Below are 25,974 nucleotides of genomic sequence, written 5' to 3'. Positions count from 1 at the left end.
AGGCATAATAAGTGATATGTAAATGAACGCAAATTTCAGCTGCCAGAGAGTACTTTTGTCCGTTATTAAAGCGAACGGTTAAAGAGAGAAAGAACATTATGGGTGATTCTCGGATAAATTTCAAAATTTAAATTATGGAGTTATTTGTAAATTGATTTGAGTACAATTTTGTTCCTATGTACAATCACTGATTTTTATTAATCGTTCGATCGTTGTTTTATACCTGAAATTTGATGAGACACATTTCGACACTCCATTTAACCCTGTTACCAAATTAGTTTGAGATCTAGGGAGAATTTGATATGGCTTATTATCTATTTAGTTGAAATTGTTTATAAGTAAATAACAACTCAACAGTTCTCTCAAATTCAAATAATCCTGTCATACATAACACTGAAACTACTCGTTTCACCGAACTCCTTGTAGATAAAGGTAAAAATATTTCCTATGAAAGGATTCGACAGTACCTGAATACTTTATCAATTGAGTTACCAAAAATCTTAGTTAATATCAAGACAACTTCACTCTGGACAATACTTCTTCCATACATTAATCTCAGTCTTCGTTTTCAATAAAGATGAAACAAAAACCACACCAATGTACTTCAGTCCTTCCTCTCAATAATATCAAATTATAAAGATTATTCCTTCTTATATAGGTAACGACGCATCCAAAACTTCAGACAGCTTAGTAGCGGCCGTTATAGATTCTAATCAACACCGTAAATCCAAATTATCATCATTCACGGCCGAGATTTATGCCATCCTATAGGCATTAATAATTATAAAGAAGAACTATAGTAGAGCAGCTATATCCAAAACATCCACTTGGTTCCCTTATGAAAACTGAATTAAATATTTTACACCAAAAAACACCGACATCGTAATATTTTGGGTCCCATCGCATTCAGTTTTCGGTATTCGAGGAAACGAAGACGCAGATTCCTGTGCTGGAGATGCAGCAAAGAATGAAAAGTCAATAATAGTAAGTGAAGTTAGTGGCATTAAAACAGTGATTAAATTCAAAAACCAGTGTAAGTGCCAAAGTGAATGGAATAACTCGAAATTAAAACATCTATAAAAACATGGAGGAAGCAAAACACAAGTAGGGCCAACCAGGTTAGAATTGATCGATTACGTTTAGGTCATCACGAATAACACATGCATATTTATTTGGCGGAAAGAATCAACAGGTATGTGATAGATAACACAACTCTGAATGTAAAACAATTATTAAACTGTGCAAAATTTATGCAAGAAAAATCCAATAATAATCTTTCCGACGATCTAAGGACATTATTAGATGAAGACGTACATTAGATGAACATAAATAATATTGTCAATTTCCTTAAAGAAATTCACCTTTTTCATCTATTGTAAATTAATGAAGTTATTGTACCTTAATGTAACATGTCGCTACTACCCATTAGCAGTTGATGCGACTAATATTAAATAAAAAAAAATAAAAATAAAAAGTCACAGCACTACTTTTTGTCACTATCTAAGATAAAAGTTTAACCACACATAGGGCTTATAATTTTTGTGATTTTATGGTTCCAAGCATTTTTCTTTCGTCGTCCTCATTTTTTATTAGTAAGTATATAAATATTATGGAATATAAACCATATTTTCCAACATTGATACATGCGCTGTCATTTTTGATCGTGGTCACACAGCAAGTCGAGTGATTGCACCTAGTTTCAGTGATAGATTTTTGGTTTGTATTCAAGGGTGAATTTTATCTTACGTGATTCAGCGTTGATCTAGGCATCCATACACCTTATTTATATATTATGATGATGAATGTATATCGTTTACCCGTTGTATTTCATTTCTGACTTTTTTATACCGATTTTTGACTAGTTATTCGGGACAGCTTATATATCCCTATATTAGGGAAGTTGGTATAGCTTAACGTATTTTATATTATTTAAGAATATACTTTGAATATTACAATCTTTGAAGGATCCACGTTAATTTATTTACTTTTTGACATAAATTTTATGTCTGCTTTTTTATTTCAACAGCATGGTGACAACGTATTATAAGCATGAACATACTGTTACAATCAATATAGCGGATTTTTATAATACGGTTTTACCGATCATTGCTAAAACCGGTTCCTTCACCATTTTTAAAAAATTCCGTGTCAGCTAAAAACCCGTTATAGCTTTTAATTTAAAATTATCAATCCTAATTAACAATCACAAATATTCACAAAATCTGTACAGTGGTTTTAATATACTGATACGAAAACGGTGGACAAAAGCGAAAAAATAATTTTTACTCGACAATTGGAAGCAGCAGTGATAGAAAAGATTACACATCTTAGATTTCAGAAATAATTCGATAGATAGATACACACAATATACTCAAAAGAATCAGATATTTACTAAATCATTGAAAAAAAAATAAATAACTAAAAGTTTTTAATGTAAAACATCTTTAGTTGCTAACTCAGCTAGTGATATTGAAAATCGTTACTGTTATTGTAATCTTTGAAGGTACTTTATCGAACTATTTTATTAAATTAGATCCGAACTGTTTTTTAGGCTTCTTACCTGTTCTCTTTTCTTTTCTCAGATATGCTCCTCTTCGTCATTAACTGCCCAAATATCTACTAGACACCAAACTTCATTGGATATCTTACATTTTTTTCATTTCGAATAGTAAGTAACAAAAAAGGATGTTAACTAATGCTGAGACTACTTTGCTCGCATTGCTAAAGTTAATTTGCTCCTTTTATAACTTGGCTGCACCGTACTGATGACGAGTAATTGGTCAGAAATACGTATCTACAGTTGCCTTCCTCCTTCATATATTGTTTTGACACCTTAGGGTAAAATTGGTTTGGGATTGTATATATATATATATATATATATATATATATATATATATATATATATATATATATATATATATATATATATATATTAAAAAGACAAATCCAGTTAGAAAATTCCCATGAAATGAATTGTAAACAACACCTGAATTGTCGTTAAATGTTAATATTCTTTACGTTGTTTGGTTAATTGGAGATTGCACACACTAGTTGATTGTAGGTGTAAAAAAGTAAGACAAAATAATCACATAGATACCAAATCTAAGGTACATTATTGACTGTGAAAACTGACCATTATAACCAGTTGTTCTTTAAATTATGTATTTTTTTCTTGAGTTATGTTTTAATTAAAATAAAGATTGAAGGTACTGAGGACATGTTCTACTTTGCATTGTATAAAAGTTATCCAAAAACCAACTATTAATCGTCTCATTGATGATCTTTTAGTTAATGGGGTATTGCATTTGTCTTTGGTAAATTTTATCTGGTTTACACCTAGTCTTTTTGGCCTGGCTTTATTATTTGCTTTAAATTGATGCCCTGTTTCATCGTTTCCCTTTATTAGAAGAATTTTGTGTATGACGTATATAGCGGTTAATATTTCCAAAATTATAATCGCTACTCATGCCAAAAGTCTTGTGAACAAGTTTATATAACAACAATAGCATAGGTATTTTGTATTCTTTCTTTATAAGACGTTTTAAATTCAATGATTTACGTCACATTTTTAAGTAGGTACAATTAGGTTAATTGATCTTTTGTATTCGAATTTCATATTTCTACCAAATAAGCTAAATAATAGTTATACTTTCTTCAGAAACTCTTTAATCTGCTAAATAGTTGTAAAACCGGCTATGTTCAAGAATTCTGTCTGTATGTATTTGTTTAAATAGATAAGAAACTCAGCAACATCTAAACAACATGAAAATATAAACCCCAGCTCTAAAATTAGATCATAAGCTGAAAAAGGATTTGCCGACGCAGTGCAAAAAACTTGTTGAAAATATAATCTAAACATCTCCGTTGTGCGACGGAAGTGGCTTATGACCCTAATATCTCAAAAACTCCCACAAGACGCTCATTCAGATCGCAATCATATCCGAAAGAATGAATATCTTAGATGCGAACAATAAACATCTGATGTCATCCTTGACCATGTTCTATAGTTTCGGTCTGTATTGTAAAGCGTAAGCTGCAATACTTCGCCGCCGACATATCTCCGACAGGACTGGATTCGCTACTACACGAGATAATACAATATTCTCTAGATAACTCTAATTACTTTGACATATCATTGAGAGAAAAGCTTACTGACAAATTTTTTTCATATATCCCCAGAAAAGTTTACAATTCAACAAGGAAACACATAAAACAAAAATTATTATTTCTGAAACTTCCGCCAAAAAGGAAAAATATTACCTTATGCTTCTAAGCAGTGTGTAAAAGCAGTAAGTGAAAAATAAAGACTAAGGTTCTTATAATCGGTGCGATTGCCTTCGAAATATTTAATTTACTGTATAACGTTTTTTGTGAACGTGAAATCAAAAACATATAATTATTATCCAGCCCTTTATCTATGAGTTATTTTCATATGATTTTAAAATGTACTAACAGAACAAATATTATTGAAATCCCTTTAGCCCATCTTAGTATCCTTTAATATTGGTGATTCAGAGAATACCATTAATTGACGGTTGCCTTTAAAAACAGCGTAGAAATTCTAGTAGTATCTTAAATTCTTAATGACAGTAATATTTGAGAAATGTATACTCAACTTAAGATGTAATAAAATTGATAATGATGAAATGATAAAAATATTCTTGAAATCATAATCAAACAATCATATTATATCAAAAGATATATTAATAGAATACCGTTATGACATGTCGACAAACATAGATTCTATCAATAAATACCTATTTGTGGGTTTAGGTTTAACTTCCTAACTACATTTTTTAAATTAAATTTACAACGTTTGTCAAGAGACATTTTTGCAATGGCGAAAAGTAGATAAAGTCTATTCGTTCAGCTCTGGAATATTTTGAGGGATTTATAGTCGGAAACTTAAAACACAAAAATTCCTACCTCACACCATTAACAGCTCAAATAAACTATTTCTTGCTGATTTCTTTCATTGAAAAAAAAAAGATGAATTGTTATAAATAGTTGGGCGTATACTAAACTCATAAAATTTTCGAGATATTAAATATTTGTATTATTGGCGTTGTTTATTTTATTTAGTATAGTTTCTATTAAAATATAAATAACTTAAATTAACTTTAAACTTGTTTGCATAATGGAAGTTTTTAACATTGACGAATTTTAATGAGCAAAAATTCGGCATTTTTGTCCTAACCTTTTCTGATTGACTGCCTAATTTTGTGGAATTTATTTCCTCGCAATATTTTGAACATAAATAAATGGTATACAGCCAACCACTGGGATTTTCCACTTTTATTTTGAAATAAATATTGATTGCCGGTAATTAATTTTTATTTTATTAACTTTTATTTTATTTAATATTTTTTTAGTATGCCAAACATATAGTGATTGTACAAAAACTGTTTAGTCTATAATAGTATAAAATAGTAGCTTTTCTATTAGTGTATATCTATAAACGATTATACAATTTCAAAAATATAAACATTAAACCTTTGATTTATTGTTTTAATTTATGCAGTTTTATTTTGCTAATTAATAAACTGCAGGTGAATAAATGTTTGTTTACAATTAATATTGGCTACACTTCTAGTTTGTCAAAATATAACTATCTGCGCAAAAAAGTATAATTCACTAGACAGTTGGTGAACCGACTATACTACATTTCTTATGTTTTCTCACACAAACAGGTAGCTTTGAAAATCTACAATGTCCAGTCGATGTGCCGATGTCGCAGTCCGTAACAGAAAGATATATCATGAATGTATACTCAACGAGATTAAAAAAAAAGATTTTTAAAAAATCCTTAATAGAAAGGATTTTAAAAAGAACCCTTTCGAGCCACATCACAGAAAGTTTTCGGATTGACAATTCCATCCGAAAGTAAAAAGTAAATTTATTAAAAAAACATTAATTCTTATGTATTGGTATAGTCACAGTAAGTTACTTAGCCACTTGACAATTTTTTTCGTTATTCTGTGTTTAAGACGGATTGGCAAAATATGTCTGATGAAAACTTAAAAAATAAAACAGTCAAAAAGGAACATAATTTTAAATTATCGTACAGGGAATTATGACCTTTAAAGTTATTCAATAAATTACTATTTCCTGAAGAAATTAACCAAACTTCCGTACTTTCAATTGAAAAGTGAAATTACCAAGTCCGTTACTGCGTTGATGCCGCAAATCGACCTCATCTGAAAAATACGCCAACGGTCGCAAATAAGCAGACTAGTGTCAGACAAGTCGGCACACTCAGTGTGGGAACCTGAACCAACGAAAACGAGAGTTTCATTGGGGCTCCGGGGGCCACACTTAGGTTGTGTTATGTTGTGTGGTATTCGCCAGTCTTCTTGAGATCCATAGGCGGGGACGACCGGACGGGAAGACGAACCAGACTACTTATTTCATACTTACAGAAAAATAATTTTGACTTCTTGTTTTTAATTTTTTGTGTTTAGTTTTGTATCGCTGTAGGTTTTATAAGTTTGATTAGATTTCAAATCAGTTATAATCCAGTAATATGTAAAATAATACATCTGTTACGCAATTTATCAGTCGTCATTTTGTAATATAATCATAATATTGTGGCTTTGTTATCTTTATGCTAAATTATCAAATACCTAATTCTATTTTACTCCAATGATAGCATCAAATGTATTCAAAAACATTTTGATAGGTTGAAGTTGGCTGGGGAGAAGTTTAATTCTGTCTTAAATACCATAAGCGGTATAAAGCTTTTATGACGGAAGAAATAAATAGAAAGCTTTCTGAAAGTATTATAATTATAAGACCAAATAATTTCAATCAGCAAAAATAATAAGCAAAGGTGGTTCACAATATTTTGCACACTAAAACTACTTCCTTATAATCATTATACATCTTCAAGGGTTATACACTTTCTAGTATATGTAGGTATGGTGTGTTTTGTTGTTGTAGAGATTTGCGTGGTATTTAGAATGCTTTGGTTTTATCATCGCTGTACACGATTTTTTTTTAATGTGAAATGATGAATTTATATCGCTAAATTATGAGAAAGATGTTATATTAGGTAACTAACGCTGCACAACACTGCGTAGTACAATATGTATTTTGTTTATTTGACCGGTTTAAATCAGTCTACATCTTTTTCCGCGTCGAAGATATCTCTCTCTCTCTCTCTCTCTCTCTCGCACTCCCACTCCGTTTGTCGCACTTGCTTTTTCGTTGTCCTTATCCCGGGTCGTTACACTATTGTTAGTTCGTTTCGGTTCAATGTCAATTATCTAATCTCTAAATTATTCTGCACAGACAGTTACATAGACTTGACAATGAAACTGTTTTATTAGGTGGTTTTTAATGTTTAAAAACTTTTTTGTGGATTTTGTTACATAAATTAGACGGTGAAATTTACTCCAAAAGAGGCACCTCGTTGGGGATTTTTTACCTTGGGAGTTTATTGATACAAAAAAGGTTTTTTTTTTAACCAACGGCAGATCTCTTTTACAATATTTATATTCGAAATGTGTTTCAATTGAACTTTTATCTTTAATATATTACAAACATTTTAAACAGTAAAAGAATCAGTGATTTTTTTATTTGTTTTAATAAATTTCCTCAATGTTGTAATGCATTCTTTTTTTTTCTACATGCAAAAATATACACACAGATTGAGATCAAGAAGGTAAAGATGACAGCTAAATTTTGAGGCATTTGAGAAGTGTGGTTAAAAAGATGGCAAAAATAAGGAAGCAAAAAACCAGTGTCAAACTAGATAATTTTGTATGTATGTAATATTTTTAGATATGTAAATCGGTTATTTATAGGAAGATATATAGAATGGGACCTGAATGATCCACTCTTAGAAGCATTGAAACCTTTGAGATGTAAATTTATAGAAGACTCTTAAAGATACTCTGAACATGTATATAATCATGTTCTCCAATAGTTGATAGTATCAAGGCTCAATAGTTGATTTATAACAAAGTAAAGAAAAAAAGTTCATACATTGGATGTTATAGAAACAGTCGAGCAGTTTTTTTTTTCCACCTCACATACAAGGCCAGACAGGCAGGGAAGGCAGAAACATTCGTCGTTCAAAAATATAAAAGATTAGACTGGTTTGGACTCACATTCACTGAGATTGTTAACAACTTTCAATGAGGATGGTACCATAAGAAGAAAGAACAGGCGATAAACTGTATAGTAATAAAAACCAAATAAGAACACATTGACAGCACGGAAAATTCAAAGACTTAGGAGGACCTACCTATATGTCAACGGAAATGTATAGTTTATAAAGACTCTTTTATTTTAAGAATATTTTAAGAATAATGTACATGAGTATACAATAATAGATGTTTGACCATTTTGCTATATCAGTATTTAAGTTATTTTTTTGTCTGTGTAATCAAGTACGTATTGACTGATCAAATACTAATGTGTCTAAGAAATACTAATAGTTGCTAATAGTTCATTCATATCAGACTTTGCCTATCTTTTTCATTCAGATATATTTAATATCTTTAAAAAATAGGTTGACCGCTTTAACCGCGTTAGATACGGAAGTATAAATAAATAATTACATAAGATTGATAAGTCACACGGGAAGCAATCGACACAGTTTTTAGTACAACTAAACGGTTTTCTTATGACTTAGGTATCAAAAGGGTTAAAATATAATTGCAGTACATATAGAGGTTTATCACTGTTAGATAAGCAATCAGCACGTCACTAGAACACATGATCAAATTACTAGCAAAGATGCAGGCACATTTGCATTGAACGGCAAATTGAATATACACCCCGAGCAACTAAACGAACTCTGTCTTGGCATATGTGGATATTTTTTTCTGTAGTTCTGTTCAACTAGAAGTGAAATTATGTGTTGTGAATGCTATGGGCTATGGAATATGAATAGTTATGCCAATCAATTTTCAAAAAGAGGAAGAACATAAGCAGTTCAGTCTATAAAACTATGTAATGAGAGCTGCAAATCTTTAATATCATCTCAAAAAAATATTCCAATATCAATTATTTAGTTTTCAAGGAAGCAGGTAGACGGCCGCGTTGCTTCTACGAAGTTTTAGTCATTAACATCCTTTAGTGTAGATTTTACAATAGACGGTTGTTTTTTAGTGGTACAAAGTATTGAAATGGTTCACGCCACTGTGAAAACCAGGCGGACCTTGGCTATATATATTTTAACCCATTCGTCTTTGTGTACCAGGCCGCGTACCATTGTAATATGCAGTTCTCGTACGAAGGCCAAGAAAAGGATCTCGCAAAAAACGCTTTATTTTGGTTTATCAAATATACAGGGCGATAACTATGTAATCCTAATTTAAATTAACAATACTTTTCACGCAGTTTTTTATATTTATTTTTAGGTTATTACTTACCTCTGGCACAAAGGGTAATGAGGGTTTTGGCATGTTTCTGGACCATCTCATAACTGATGTTCCATTTTTCTTCTAAAGGGGGCAGCCTGTTGAAAAGGTGTTTAAGGAAATCATGGGGTGTTACGGCTGATATATCCCATTTTAGTTGACTCAAGACTAGAAGTTCCCATCGCTGTAACAAAAAAAAATATTTAAAAGGTATTCTTATGATCATTTCATTATATTGAAAATTAATAAGTGAGCAAGGGTTTTATTTCACAAAAATGTATATTATGTAAATATGTTAGCTGCAGATTTCTTTGAAATGCACATAGGTTTATATTGCTATAGTTGCTCAAAATGATTTTTTATTTGTTTGTTACATCTAAAGAAAGTAACAATAGTAATTTATGTATATTATTGAAACTCAATAGGGAAGTCTGGGTCTTCTAATAACATCAGTAACTATATCAGTTAGAAAAGAAAACTGCCTATTTCAAATCAAAATATGAGAGATATGGAAATACCACAAGAAACTATTTCTCAAGTTAAAATCTTTTAATGTTAACGCTTTATATGTAGAATATTATGGTTAAATATAAACACAAATATATAATTATAGAGGTTAACTTATGTGAGAAAAATAGGAATTATAATTAGGAAACTTAAATGGACATGAATGTCCTAAATTAAAAAAACTTGGAACAATAATAATTGCTAGATAGGCTCTGCATACATAAGGCTCCAGGAAAAAGAAAGAAAGAAACACCACATATGGAAAAGAACAATATAAAAAGTAAAAAGAATATCTTACCAGGAAAATAAATCAACACGATAACAGGAAACAAAAGAAAATGAAAAAAGCTGAGAAAGATCTGGCAGGACAGGTTAGCTTTTAAAGCGTGAGCATAATCTTCATGTGACTAGATCTTCTAATATAATGAAAACATTTAGAGACGCAGTAATAGCTTTGTTATTTTATTTAAACAGTATGATTTCTGTGGTTTTAAGTTTTTATTTGCTGGTACAAAAATTTATGATTTGAAGACAAAACATAATAACTGTCAACAGCAAGTTATAATAATTAGAGGCGGTTAGATAACGTTTTCAAATCTGTATTAAAAATTACCACTTTAAAATTCTGGGTGATTTAAACCTGGATATTTAAAATTATATAACAGAAAAACAGTTTTGTTGATATTATCTTTATTTACTCCAATTTCAAGATAATGTTCGACAAATAAAGGTTTCCCTGATCAGTTTAAAGTCAACGTTTAGGTAAATATGTTTAAATGGACAGTTATTGAGAAATATCAAATTAAGCATACAGTTATAATCGTTTTTACAAGTTCGACAAACAATCGGAAATAGAACACTAACGGAAATAAATAGCAATTGACTGATTAGAGTGATTTCTGAATGTACTAACTTAATTTTTGAGAGTAATAAAATTAACGAATGTGTTATATCACTAAGAATTTTCAGATATTTATCTGAAGGCGAACCCTAATGCAAAAGCCTTTTATTTATATACTCTGCCCAATATATTTAAGAGCTTCATTTCAGGACTTGAAGATGAATAGCCTCGAAGTTGACTGCTTCAATATCCTAATGCTAGCAAGAATTCTTATATTGGTATTCAACTTTTTTCTCGCAGTCTTCTCATCACCATTGCGAAGGCTTCTCAATCTTCTGTCACATGGAATAATAATAACCTGCATTTGGTATCTGAGTCCATTCACGAATGTTTTTTCTCGCAGTATTTAAGGAAATAGTGATCTAAATTCTTTATTTTAATAAAATTTGGTATACAGCATACAGGCTTATCTGGGGAAAACCAATAAATTTTTATTCATTTTTTTTTTAAATTTGCTAGCCATGAAAAATTTTAACAAGTTTAGTTCCGGCCAAAATTTAACGGTGTGTGGTTCTTGGTGTGGTGTGGTTTTTGAAAGTACAATGCCTAGAATATGAAGACACTTTCCATCAACTGATCGAGTTTGATAGGGGACGGATAGTTGGCCTAATAGAAGCCAAACTTTCTTTTTGGAAAAGTTTAGATACTGTGTTAGATATTATCAGGCATGGCGTCAAGAAGGCCGAACATGAAGATCGAGGGGCATAGGGCGACATCGAAGAACAACATATTGTCAAGATCGTCACTTAAGCTTGCCAGGTCTATTGAAAACCAATGGTTTGCAGAACATGAACACCAATTGGGATGCGAACAATTTCGGCTACACTGAGTGCTAGTTCTTATCCCTGAATATCGAACGATTGACTTATACCAGGAATGGAATGGAGTTGTTTTGTGATAAATCTAGATTCTGTTTAGGGATCCATGATGGCCGAGCCAGGGTCAGAGGAAGTGGTGAAAGACGAAATGTGGCTATGGTGTGGGGTGCCATCGCTTATGGTTGAATGTCACCTCTAATCTTACTCAGAGGGAACATGGTAGTTCAGCCATAAGTAGAAGGAATGCTGTAACTTGACCTCATACCCTAGCTTCAGACGCTAACATCCAATTTTTTAGCAGAATAAAGCAAGGCTCCACATTACGAAAGCCACCATGGACTTCTTTGAACAGGTTGGAGTAAATTTTTTGCCTTAATTGCCGGGATCTTCAGATTGATCCCCAATTGAACACGTGTGGGACATGATGGGTCAGGGACTTCTTAAATTAGAGCATACCCCTCAAACTTTGGGAGTCCTTCGGAAGGAGTTAATTAGGCGCATCCAAGATTGTGTTGCCAACCGAGATGCAACAACAATTAATTGTTCCTTGCTTTTTCTCCTGTAAGTTTTTTCAATCATATTGAAATTTTGATCGTTTCTTTATTATCTGGCACACAATATTTTTGAAATTTAATGATTTATAATGGGTATTCGGAATTCTATGTCAGTATATTTCGCAAATAATTCTCGCAAACTAATCAAGAAACTCCTGAAAAATAAAAATCTTAAAAAAAAATTTTCGGTCCGATGTGTATACGTTGAATGGCTTTCATTCCATATATTGAATTTTGAAATTTAATCTTTTTAATCTACAAATAGTTCTAAATTTTTTTTCCTGGAAATATTTTCTCTAGTAATAATTACTTGCGCCATCAGAACAATTATCCGCTGGTTCATTTCCTTGGCGTCAGTTAGACTTGGTCGTAATTCAGTCAGATTTATATATACTAAGAAAATGGTGAATGACTATTTACAAACATTTGTTTTCTTGTTTAAACAACAAACAATTTCATCTAGCGGAAGTAACTCATACAATCTAATAAAGATACGTCGCCGAGTAAGAAAAATGTTGCTAAGGTTGCGGCTAGAATTAGACGACTATTTAATTAAAGTCAAAATATACATCTATATCCAGAAAATTTGCATGAATGGATGTTTTGTCGGTTATTTACCGGATTTCTTTCGCCCATAATCCGAAGAATGAGTCGAATAGGTGGTCATCTCTACAGGGCGCGGTGAAAAAAAGCGAGAAGTGAAGAAAGGGCCTGCGAAAGGTATCCAGCAAATTAATGTTTTATTATCAGAAGACATAAAAGTAACGCTTGGAGGTGCTCTGGCGCCACAACACAAAAGGTATCCGTCAAGTCCTTATTGTTAGATATATTACTGTCATGAAATGAGAGATGTGAGGCCAAAAAGCAGCTCTCGCCGACTATATATCGCCCAGTAAACGACCGGCTCAACATCCCATGAAGAATTTTCACAATGAGATTCGAAGCCCGAAACTCGAAGTGGGGCCGGCAGCCTCTTATTTGTGAATTCTTGGAAGGATAAAACTTGACCTACCTGTTAATCGGTTGGAATTCCAACGTTAACAGGTACCTATATTAAAATTAACAGGTATATTTGGGTGGAACTTGTCCTCTTGTCACTGCGCCGGCGGTATAACGGCATTTTTAGAAAGGAAGTGTCAAATACAAGGGAATAGAGTGGGTTCCAACAATTACATCATTGCTACACTAATAAAAGAAGACTGGATTCGTCGTTTTTCAGAATTAACACTTTTTTATTATATCAAATTCCTAAGAAAAATTCTTGTTCAAAAGTTTGTTTAAAAAATTGAGGCACTATGACTACATAGCGTATTAAAAATATCAGTTTCTTTTGTAGACTATTTTTAATATAGAGACAGCAAATATATTTCGTAATATAAACAAAATTATAATGGCATAGAAGACAATGTCATATCCATTTAAAAACAGAAGGAATCAGGCAAGCGAAGGTTCTTCCATTAAAACTACAAATGATGGCATTCTTATCAATTATTTCTGCATGCTATATTATATGAATGCAAAACACTTACTTTTTGTAAATAAAGTTTAGGTCATTTATAAAAAAACTAATTTATCTCAAGAACGAAATTTCATTAACAGGATTTAGTGATCTGGTTTTAATATTTTATCGATTAACGGTATCGATTTTTTGGTCGTTAACTGTTGAAGTGTTTAAATATGTATGTGAATGAAATTGAATATAAAACTGTTCCAGGAAAACTGACTTGGTCATTGCTTTGGAATTCATGTACGCTAGGAAAGATCACATAATATTAGTATGTCCATCACACACGGTGTTGTCACAGAAATTTAATGATGGTATTTGATGGGGGTTTAAAGTCTAAGAGAGTAAAACATATTAAAATAGGAATGAAATGTTCGTTAAGGATTAATTATTCGAAGTTTGTTAATGACGTATGTGGATGATACATGATATGATATTTTACGGCAATTAGAGAGAACCTGATGAAAAATATATCCCTGAACATTATGGTTTTAATGTAAGTATAAGGAAGATATGTCCATTAGATATTCAAGCGGACTAGACGAGTGAACTCACTTCACTGAGAGTGGTCTAGTGGGATGATGGTTCGAATCCCGGTCAGAAAACAAAACGTATAAAATCCAAATGGATACATGCTATAAATCGAAAAAACGCGTGTACGCTTCAAAATTATATATAAAAATGTGTTTCACATAAATGTTCACTGCTGTTGATAACCAGAAGAATTATTTTTTATGTAGCTCAGCAAGCCGGGACAAGCCATCTGATTTAGAAATACCTATTTCCTTATCATTCAAAATTCATTACGGACATTATTATTCTACTTTATTATTTTATTTTCTTTTGTCTCCTAAACTGATTTTGCTAACAGTTTCAAATATATCTTAAGATAGATTTATTTATTGTGTAGAACTTGTATCTCTTTGGTTGCTAATTGATCAGTAATCATTAACTTATATTAAATAATTCTCACTCATTTTTTACTTAAAAAATGTAATCAAAAGATTTAATTAAACAAAAAACATGTTAAATTAAGCATTAATTCTCTTATGCAACTAATATTTAGCTGGAAATAAATGAATCAAAATTAAATCATAAATTTTGCGAAGGTTACTAGTTTGGAATGCTACAAAACTTCATTACGATTAGACCATTAAAATGTACGCAAATATAAATTATGTTATTATTACTATTATTATTAAAACATTGTTGCAAATGTTGCATTATGTAATACCTCATTTCGACAAGTGCATTGGTCATTAAAGTGAGAGGAAGGGGGAGAAAAGAATTAAGTTTTTCAGAATGGATTACACACTCATTCTCCTGCAAGAGATAGAATAGCTTGTAGGTAAACCGGAGGGTTGAAGGTCGAATTGCCGGCTGGATCTGTCTTTCTCTTTCTCTTAAGGAATGTGTACGTGTGTAACAGCAGAAAAGAAAACGAAGGAGACCCGTTCTGCCTGTTCGCCGGATTCATTATCTGACCGATTGTACGTACAAATCAAATTAACAGAATGCAGGAGTGGATTTTATGGGGACCTTATCAAAAAGGAGAGGCTTTATCTCTACAACGGTTTCTTAGCCTGGGAAAATTGTATATTACTGTGTTTTCAAAACCAAAGGTCGTGTACGGGGGTTGTTTTGAAACGTATTTATCCTCCTCAACATTTGTATCATAATTTTAAAAGGTTCTGGGAATCTAATAATCAGGTAATTGCTGTTAAATATTTATGCAGCAATGATTTTCAATTATTTTAAACGGGATATGTCTCGCTTCTGGCAAACATGCCATGATTAGCAATTGCCAAAATCCCAATTGCCATTTTATAATTAAGATGTTGCATTCTTACCCTTTTTTTGCATTGAGATCTCGTAAAAGAATACAAAGAACAGTCTTGAGGATTCTATGAGGTTTTGAACTGGTGATTAAGATGTAGTTGCGTTTCTATCTATATATAGTTTCTCTAAGATAAAGATTATTTGAACAAAAGTTGTATAAAATCGTTTTGAAACTACTATACGAGGTTTGATCAAAAAATACCTGAAAATTTTTGAAAAAATATTTATTTATTCGTCTACATTAATGTTGTCTCCTTCAAAGTAGTACCCATCAAATATTATGCACTTGTGCCAACGCTTCTGCCAATCCTTGAAACACTTCTTCAACTCGATCTTTCGGATAGCCTTTAATTGTATCAGCAATGTGCTTTTAATGGCATCTATGCTTGTGAAACGAAGACTCTTTAAAGTTTTCTTTATTTTTGGAAATGGGAAAAAGTCACACAGAGCCATGTCTGGCGAATATGGAGGCTGGGCATCATTACATTTTTGTTTTTAGCCAAAAATTCACAACAAGCAATCAAGTGTGAGCTGGTGCATTATCTTGATATAAAAGCCATGAGTTGTTTTTCCACAAATCAGGTTTTTTTTTCGGGTTTCTCCACGCAAACGGCGTTGAACTTGCAGGTAGTACTCTTTATTGACCGTTTGATCTGGTGACAAAAACTCATGGTGCACTATGCCATTCAAATCAAAGAACACAGTGAGCATAACCTTCACGTTCGACCGCACTTGTCGAGCTTTTTTGGTCTTGGCGAAACAAAATGCCTCCACTGGGACGATTGCACCTTTTTTACGTTTTCATCGGTTCTCGATGTGCTGTGGCGTTTATCGTCTTCAACACCTTCACCGCAAATCTTTTTTCTTTTTATTTTAATATAAAATTATTTTTTATTTTTATATATAATTAAATTATGATAGCTAGAGCAATTTTGATAACGGTTTCATTATCTATGTAAAAAAAGCGTCTAATAGATATGCATATTTTTCTTCAGGTGATAAAAATTATTAAGAATCTTTATTAAGCAGCTGTTGGACAAGCTACTTGTTTCGGGATAAACTTTTGTAAAAGATAATAAAATATCTCCCATTATTACTGTTAGCCTTTTTAGCGACTCTACCTATCAATTTAGACCTAAGACCTGATCAAGACAATACTAACCTCAAAAATGTGTAACTATTTATTTGACTACATATATTTGACGTAAAATATCTAATTTTAACTGTCGTGCAAAATTTTACAGTAACAAAACAATTTGAACCATTCAAAATTATAGGTAATTTACAGTATATAATAACGAGCGGTTTAAAATTTAAAAGCCAAACTATTTAAAGAGCAATGTAAAAAATTTTAAAAGTGTCTGCCATAGATAAAAAAACTGTTCGTTTTATCATGATTCATAATTTTAAGGTAAAAATTCATTTGCAAATAAATTAGAATATTTTATTTATTTACTTAATAATTGCAAAATATTCATGTATTCCTTACATATTTCTTTATCGTGTATTTACCAGACTGGCTGTTTTCTAGAGCATGAAAAAATAAAAAAAAGTTTTTAACCAGTATATTCTTGTCCGATTTTTGACCTTTGTGTTCTGATATAACATAATCAGTGCCATTTAAAAATTTAACAGACAGTTAGGACATCTTTAACACGTGACAATCTAGGAACACTTATCGACATATTGTTTGAGGTTACCACTAGATAATCTACACCGAATCAAAAACGTTTTTACATCAAGTATTAAATAATTAATTAATTAGATTAAGTTTTTGTTACTTTTTGCATCAAATTAATAATTCCGAATTGATAATTCAGTAATGCCGATAGAAGGTACTTAATTAAAAGTCTTCTAAAAGCTAAAGCCTTGCATTGGATACATACCAAGGAGCTTTAGCTATTCTCTAGAATTTATCTGAATGAAAATAAGTGTGTTAAAAAGATTTGCTGCGTTTGTTTTTATATTGGCTAAGTCGATGTCATGTATCCCTATGGGTTTGAGGATGATAATATTGTAAGTGTAAAATGTAAATGTAAAAAAAGAAGTTTTGTATGCAGACCAAGAGTCACTTTTTCCTAAAAGTTAATATACGTTATTCTGAAGTTATTTGCTTGGCATCTTGATTTAATTTACTATTTTTAGAGGGAATAAGCCACAATTTTATTTTAAGATGAGTTTATTTTCGTTATTACGTTTCGATTTCTACTTGGGAAATCGAAAAATCATTAAAATTGTGGAAATCAAAACGCAAAAAAAAACGAAAAAAGAAATTCTTTAAATCTTAAAGTAAACAATTCTTAGTGGCTTATTCCCAGTAAAAATAGTAAATTGTGTTTCCTAATTACGTTTTGGTCCGTGTCCATACTACTACGTTGATTTTTAGAAATTACTACGGTTATACCTAATCCGATTTTTCAAGAGATGGTTTTTTCCTGTTTGCATCAAGCTGGATGATATAGGTCTTGTGGACCAAATATACTACATCCTAAAGAATCACCACTTGATATTTAAATCAACAGTCAACGATACCACCATTTTTTGTCATTTGTTGTGCATTACCTCTGGACACTAATGAAAATATCGCGTATTGTAGCAACAATCCCTTTAAACTATAATTCTGTTGAATATACTTCTCCCTTGCTCCACTAATATTAGATCGCATTATACCGACACCAAAGTGTTTTTTGTCTAAAACAGGTTTCACCGACCGACGAAAAGCTCGGAAGTTCTGTGAGGTGCTAATTATTATTAACCGTTTCATTGCCACGATAACAATGTCGCTGAAATAGGCACTTCTAAAAACTGCGTGACGAAACTTCACCATATTTGGCATTTGTTGTACATTTGTATACTATCATTAAAATGTATATATTTCAATACAACTGGTATATTATCTTCAAAAAAGATTAAAAATAGGAATAATACTGACCTACCGTAACCTCAATTCTATTTTTAAAACAACAAGCAATCTAAGAAAGCTTCTTTATCTAAGAAAGAAACTAATAGACTACTTTGTGCCCTATGTTCTCATAAAAAAACTATTAAGATTTTTGATAAGTTTTTTCCTTTAGCGATGGCGACAGTATTGTTATTTAAAGATCTCACAAAAACTATATTGGATTTTTAAAAATGGAAAAAAAAACAATAAAAAACAATAAAAATATAAAACTGTTGATGGGTGATGCAGCATAATAAGGGCTAATCCAAGAGAGGATATGAAGCAATGCATAGAGGAATGGACTTTGGAACAAGAAATGAAGCAGGAGATGATATGCTGGAATTAGCAACAGTACTAGATATGGCAATTGTTAACACATTGTTCAAAAGTGGGAGAGTTACTTATTAATAATAATAGTTAGTGAGACGTGAGTTATCAACATAATTTGCTTGTGTTGGAAATCAAACAGCAGAGGTAGAATAAGATTTCTAACAGGTTTATTTAACAGGTTAAGTGCCACGTATAACCAATTGGATAGACATGAGTAACCCTCGCTGGTACCAAGACAAAATCGTGTGAACTGCTCAGGAGTGCCAGAGCTATATTTTCTTTATTATAGTAGAAGAATAAATTGTACAAATACCATTCGGTTTCTCATGGGAAAACTAAGATACAAAATACACCCATCTTCTTGCTTTGCCACACTGTACAATTTTCTGTAGATAATGGTTATTAAATTTTGGTAACCTGGGTATTTTACACATTACGTCTTCTTGGGGAATATTTATTAAGGAATAAACAATCTTCTTTCTAAAATTTGTAAGACTCGTTCTTCTTTTATTCTGCTATAAGTCGCACAATAAGTTTAATGATCTATATATTAAAGCTGCCTGCACCACAGATTGTATGCCTAACCTGAACCAAAGGTATCGGATGTTACAAGGGTTTGGAACAAGGAAAACATTATTTGCATGCGATACCATCACCATTGCAGAAAACCTCAAACGATTTACGAAGATTACTAAGTAAAATACTAAAAATTAGTGAAGGACATGAGCTAAAGTCAAACACAAAGAAAACTAAAGTCATGTTCGTATCTAAGAAAATCAGTTGTCAGCCTCCAAATTAACGGTGAACAGAATGAAAAAGTTGAGAAATATATAATTGTCTGAGAAAAACTTTGAATGAAAAAAGATACCACACGATAGAAATAACTAAATAGCATCTCTTTGAACATTACAAAAATATTCGAGGCAAGTCTAGAACTATAAGTACCTATTACTAATAAAATCTTACATTTGATCAAAGAGTAAGGTTTAGATATCGACTTAGAAAATGAATAAGTTCTGCTGAAATGAGATAAAAACATTCAAAATGTGGATATATAGAAAGATATTGAGGAAATATAAAATCTAGAAGTATTCAAAAGAATAATCAAAATTCGTAAACTACAATATCTTGGATATATGTTATGATGAGGATGAATTTCAACTTGTACACAGAAGAAATCGTCGTCATGAAACATCTCTTCTGGCTAAAATATTAAGTAGTAATATTTTTTATAAAATTTTTGTAAGCAATTTTGTAGCTTTTGTATTTCATATTTCGAATATAGCAAATGGAACAATGACGTATTGACATCGACAGACAGACTTGAGATTGTTTGCATACCTCACAATAATTACGCGCCATTTTTAGTAGAAAACCATAAATTGAGACTGAAAAGATTCTATTTAAGTTGAAATTGCTTTGCTTCGTACCGTTTAAGAGAAGCCAGTTTGCTTCTAGTGACAATAAAAGTAATTACTTATTAACACTACACTGAAAACCTGAAACTTGTTAACCTGTTCCGACATTCGAGAATCGATTCGTTGTTTTTTTATTTGTTTGTATCGTTTTGTGTGGTATTTAACAAGAACCTCTACATTTCCCCTGTGCAGAATGGAAGCCGTAAAAACGATGATGCTATCCAATTAACTAAATACCTTTAGATATGCCTGAATTGAATAACTTACTGAAAGAAAAGATTTGCTTATAAATATCATATTTATAGGGACTTCCCGGAGGTTCTAAAATGAGAAAATTGTTTTTTGGGCTTTTTCGATGTGTTTATTATTCTAATAAGTTTGTTGTATTGTTGTAATAAGTACGTATGTGGTTTAACAATTCTTAAGCAAGCACATGGTAATAAATGTATGGCCAATATGTTTCGTTAGATATGTTTATACCATTCACGTAAAAGGGAAAAATATTAAGTCGCAGATAAAAAATAACTAGTATGAAGGGAAAAACAAGGATGAAAATTAATAAAATTGTAAAATATAAAGAAATTGGAAAAGAAATGAAAGGATTAGAGTAACTTACACAAAACAATTAAAACCGTAAATAAATAAATTGATAACAATAAATAAAAATCGATCTTATAAAAGCAGCAAATATAAAAAACACATAAAAAGAGGTGGGACAAGACGGATCATTTAGAAAGACACAGCGATTAAAAATATAAAACCTTATTATATAAAAAAAATAATTATTGTTAACAAGTACATTGGTAAAAGTCTAGAAGGAAAACTCTGAATGTCTAATTTTGAAAAAACCATTAAGAATAATATAAAAGTATATGTTTCAAGAACAAAAGTATAAAATAACGTGTAGCAGATAAAACATCCCGTTGTTTTATCTATATTACCTCTTCTGTAGCTTAAAAATATATATGGTGATTACACACAACAAATCTCTTAGACAGTTTTAAACTTTTTTTGACGCCAGCCTAAGTCAAGCCGGCATTGTAATGAATGAAACATTTACTTATTATATCACCACCAGAGTGTGTTGAGCAAACATGTCAAAGAACGGTGATAAAATTCAGTACAAAACTGTGAATGAATTTTTTACAGATAAGTCAGTTAAATATAAACCGAAAACAGCTGTTTTCTGACCCTTCGACGGCGTTATCGTGAAAAAATCCGGTCTGTAATAGTATTTTGCTTATTAACAATTTATGGAACTGATATGGAATGTTTATTTAATAATTTAATCTTATTTTGAGATTGTCTTAAAAATCTCGAAAAAAATTAGCAAACTGGACGTGGCGCCTAGATAACTGTTGAGATCAGCTTTCTTGGACAAGATCCGACAATAGTATATTTACCAAAATCCAATTCTCGATACAGCTGATCATCAGTGTCTTATCTAAAACGTAATTATTATGCTACTGAGTCACTTCAGTTATCTGATAACTATGGAAAATGGTTTATACATTAAAAAGGATAATAAACGAGATGTCACTACAGCGGTATTGGAATCGACAGGACCGAACAAAATATTACAAGAATATTGAAACTTTTATAAACTGTCATAAAGGATAAAATTCTAAAATGATAATTTTAGTGGCTCTTCGCTGACAGGAACACTTGAAACTATTTAGTTTACTTAAGGGTGAAACTAAATGATTACACCAAATATAAAATCGATGATATAAAACGTATTTTTTTACCTTTACATGTTTTGTTACAACATTTATGATGTCAGCTTGTTGATTTTATTTACACATGTCGTTTGATTTACCCAATTAACTTTATTTCTGCTAAGGGGCCAACGAACTTTAGTTTTTTTATCAAAATAGTTGAATGGATTCGCACAAACGACGGCATTTTGCAATAATCAGTGGTATACGACGAAATTGGACCAAATAAATAATAATTATATGGCGTAAAGTTGAATATAAATTAGGAAATTAAGTGGAAGTTTATATTAGATATAGATATTGGTCAAAAAACACGCATATTTTGATTTTGATTAAGGTTTTGCTTAATAAGACCTACAAATTAGTTATAAAAAAATGTATAGCAGTATTTACTTCTGTCATATGAGTTCAGTTTTCTGAAGCCCAAAAGTATTTTTCTGTAAGGAGTAGATTTTAGTATTGCTTGCCTAACTCCTGGAACATCTTCTCAGTAGGCTGCACTCTTCACTAAGTTTCTTTTAGCATATTCGGACATCTTCCACAATGTTTTTTGGGGTACAACAGAATTGCTTGAGGTACTGTTTTTACTTTCAACCTGTTACATAGAAATGTACAACTCCTAAGAGTCTTTAGCATAATTTGGCTGCCAGAGGACATAAACATTTTGGCCAATGCGGGCGTTTTTAGGCAGACGTCCAGAGCAAGAAATCTATTACTAGCAATTCTGCTTGAAATATTGTGGAAATATTGGGAATTTTCTAGGGCTAATGATATTCTAGCATTAAAATCATTAACCCCTATTTTTACTTCTTCACGTGTTTTGACACATAACTTGGAATGCAATAACCTTGTAATTATTATTGGGTATACGTTGTCATTTAATCGATTTCGTTTTGTGCCAGTTTACAATCGTTTATGACATTTATAACTATTTCGTTCGAACTCTTGTTTTGCAATGTCTTTCATTGAATAATCTCCACAGATTACGTTGTTCCAACCTTAAGAATCTCTAGATTTCCAGTAAGGTACTATAGTCACTACTACTATATATTAGGTATTACCATCAGAGATAAAGTACTAAACCTAGAAATAAGAAGAACTGGAGTCACAGATGCAGTTGAAAAAATAGCCATGGCTAAATTGGCTTGGGCCGGATATGTTGCCAGATACGAATGATAGATGGACCTGAAAGATTCTGGAATGGTGACCAAGGCAAGAGGCACATCGAAGCAGAGGACGACCACCGACTAGATGGACGAATAATATCAAGCGCATGCCCACAAACTGGATGCAAGAAGCTCAAGATAGAAATAGGTGGAAAATTTTACGGGAGGCCTACGTTCAGCAGTGGACAAATATAGGCTAATTGATGACTATAGTCACCTCTATCCGCATCATCAGTAATTCCTATACAAGCCACTTTATTCTTACAACAAAAAGTGGTCATAAAAAACTACAAAAACTAAGAAACATTTTCTTTTAAACATTTTGATATTTAAAAAATGAAAAGACTGATATGCTTTTTGATATTTCCAAGTTTTTATTAAATTTGTTAAGATTTTAATTGATGAGAAACGTGGTAGATATTTTTAATAATCGATAAAAGGTATCTATTGAATAGTTTATCCAATGACTAACTTTCGCCTTTATTGCAGTTTATTATAGCAGTTGCCCAAATTAGCCAATTACACAAAAATATGCTTAAAATCACAAACGTTGATATTTCTTGCTGTTGTCTGGCTTTAATTAGCTAATATACTTTTCGTAAGAATATCTTGGTTCTGTTCTAGACAATCACTATTATCGTTGCTCCATTAAAAATATTTACAAAGAACAAGGAATACATTGACCAATTCTTCAAAGAGACGGTTGTTTTATGTTAAGTGAGCATTTAAATCACAAATTAACGGGTTAATACTATATCGAGAACTGCTTTGTTTTTTCTTGATAACGGGCTGCAATTAGCATTTTTTATCTCTTAACAACAACTGATTTTTAAATGTCCTGTGGTTAATTCTTAATTCAACATAAAGTTCAAAAATAAAATTTTTTGAGTCAAATAATGTTTTTGTCAAGGTTTATTCAAATGACGTGCATCTCGCATTGATAAATATTATTAATATATTTCAGTTGCTCACATGACATAGGAAAAATATCTATAAATATAAAAATAGTCTGGAATTAGAATTAAATAACAAGACCTAACAACTTTTAAAAGGGGGCATGCCTGTGCTCACTAATAGTCAAGTGAAAACATCTTAACTTCTTTGAAACCACTTCTTTAACACCAAGAAAGTAAAAGAGCGAACCCAAAAGAAACCAATCGATAGAAGATATGCATGACGTGGAAAAAACAAACTCATATATTATGGTTTGTGGCATTTTAATTCATGGCTTTGTAAGCTATGAATTGTCTCTAATATAATCTTACTACTCGATTAAACAGTTACTCTGTTACTTCATTTCAGTTCCGGATGGAAAAAATTTATGAAAGGGATAGGTCAATAACGGACATTTTCGGAAAGATACATACAGAGATACAGATTTAGACGTAAAATGAGTAAAAGTTACGTTGATATTCAGACAAATATCGAAGTACATCGAAGTGAACAAAATTTAAACGAAAAAACCGAAGTACATGTATGACATAAATAAAAATTTGCAACATCATTTAGATAATATTCATAAACGAAGCTGTTCAACGCTTTATCGCACTAAAGGTCACCATCAAAAATACACTTTTATAAAACAGAAACGCTAAAATATAAGAGACCACTCCCTAATCAGAAGATATTTTATTGACACAAATTTATCTCAAATTCCCATGAATTTGAATTAACGGAAGTAACAAAGACGAGGTTTATCGTAGTCAAAAGAAACCGTCCCGAACAGTATCATCACTGGCTGAAGGCAATGGCAAATTTTCAACTCCTCGATTGATTATCAGTTTTGAAATCCAAACAAGACTCGAAAACCGATCACTGAGCCATTCATATCTTGTTCACAGGAAGTTTGTTAAGATTATTTCAATTATCAGCTAGATTGTGGGTGCCGATATAAATGTATATACATATGTGGTGTATAAATACTGTATGAAAAGAATTTTACAGCAAGTAACAGTTTATGAGGAATAATATGGTATATTTATAGTATATATCATAAACGTCAAGCCATATGAGAGTCGCTACGATAATGGATTAATACACCGATACAAAACACTGATCGGTTTAATTGTTTCAAGTAGATCTGTAAAGGCTCTAAAGTTAATTTAGAGCTTCATTTACTAAGTACTGACAGACAGGAACTGTAATAATTATTATATACGTGTATATTTCCAAAGGAAGAAACTCTAATACAAGTATCTATACAAGTAATGATGTTGACAAATAAAATTAAAATGAAAGTTTGTGCACTAATGGAATCTTACATGCATTCGGTAAGATGGAAAAGAAGTAGTAGATATTAAATTAAAATATTAAGCCTAAAACAGAGAGGGTTTGCACATGTAGGTTGCATATAATGCCTAACTCAACAGAACAGAAATGATAAATGACAATTTGATAATAATAAATTATTCAGTGGTTGAATGAAGCAAAGCTAGACAGACAGCAAACAAACACCAAATAATTAGAAACAGAAGGAAGCGAAGTTAAATTTCTTATGAAGCTCAGTTCGCCTAGTCACTTTCATAGTATTTAATGCCTCTCCGTCATAACTTTTACATTTTTATGTGATAGTAAACTTTTGTTTAATTCTAAAATAGGGAAACAAAGCGTAGGGTTTACAACCATTTGTTCTTTAAATATTACATCGTGTGAAAGGCTCACAGCTTATTTTAAAAAGATAATTTTAACATAAAAATTATTTCCCACAATAATTGTCCGAAAGGTATACGATAAGAAAATTCAAATATATACAGGACGTTATTCAGAGTAAAATGCTGGTACCGGAAATTATAAAAGTAAATAGATGAGATAATGAAGTGTAAGGGGAGATATTTTATATAAAACTAATTTTAAATAAGTTCAGAAATTTAATGTATTAAATTTAGAATGAGTGTAACTTGTCCAATATTT

General features: G+C 31.3%; 1 protein-coding gene across 1 annotated transcript in view; it reads right to left on the bottom strand.

The window, feature by feature from the left end:
* The window catches only part of LOC140452836 (G1/S-specific cyclin-D3-like), a 52,948-nt gene that overhangs the window by 13,527 nt on the left and 13,447 nt on the right, over window positions 1-25,974 (bottom strand). Inside the window, exon 3 of the mRNA XM_072547168.1 lies at window positions 9,381-9,552. Coding sequence (XP_072403269.1) covers window positions 9,381-9,552 — 172 coding nt within the window. The remainder of the gene's footprint in view (window positions 1-9,380; window positions 9,553-25,974) is intronic.

This window comes from Diabrotica undecimpunctata, chromosome 1, assembly GCF_040954645.1.
Source record: "Diabrotica undecimpunctata isolate CICGRU chromosome 1, icDiaUnde3, whole genome shotgun sequence".
Taxonomy (NCBI): domain Eukaryota; kingdom Metazoa; phylum Arthropoda; class Insecta; order Coleoptera; family Chrysomelidae; genus Diabrotica; species Diabrotica undecimpunctata.
The sequence above is the reverse complement of the archived record's forward strand: the minus strand, read 5'-3'. Positions and strand labels throughout refer to the sequence as shown.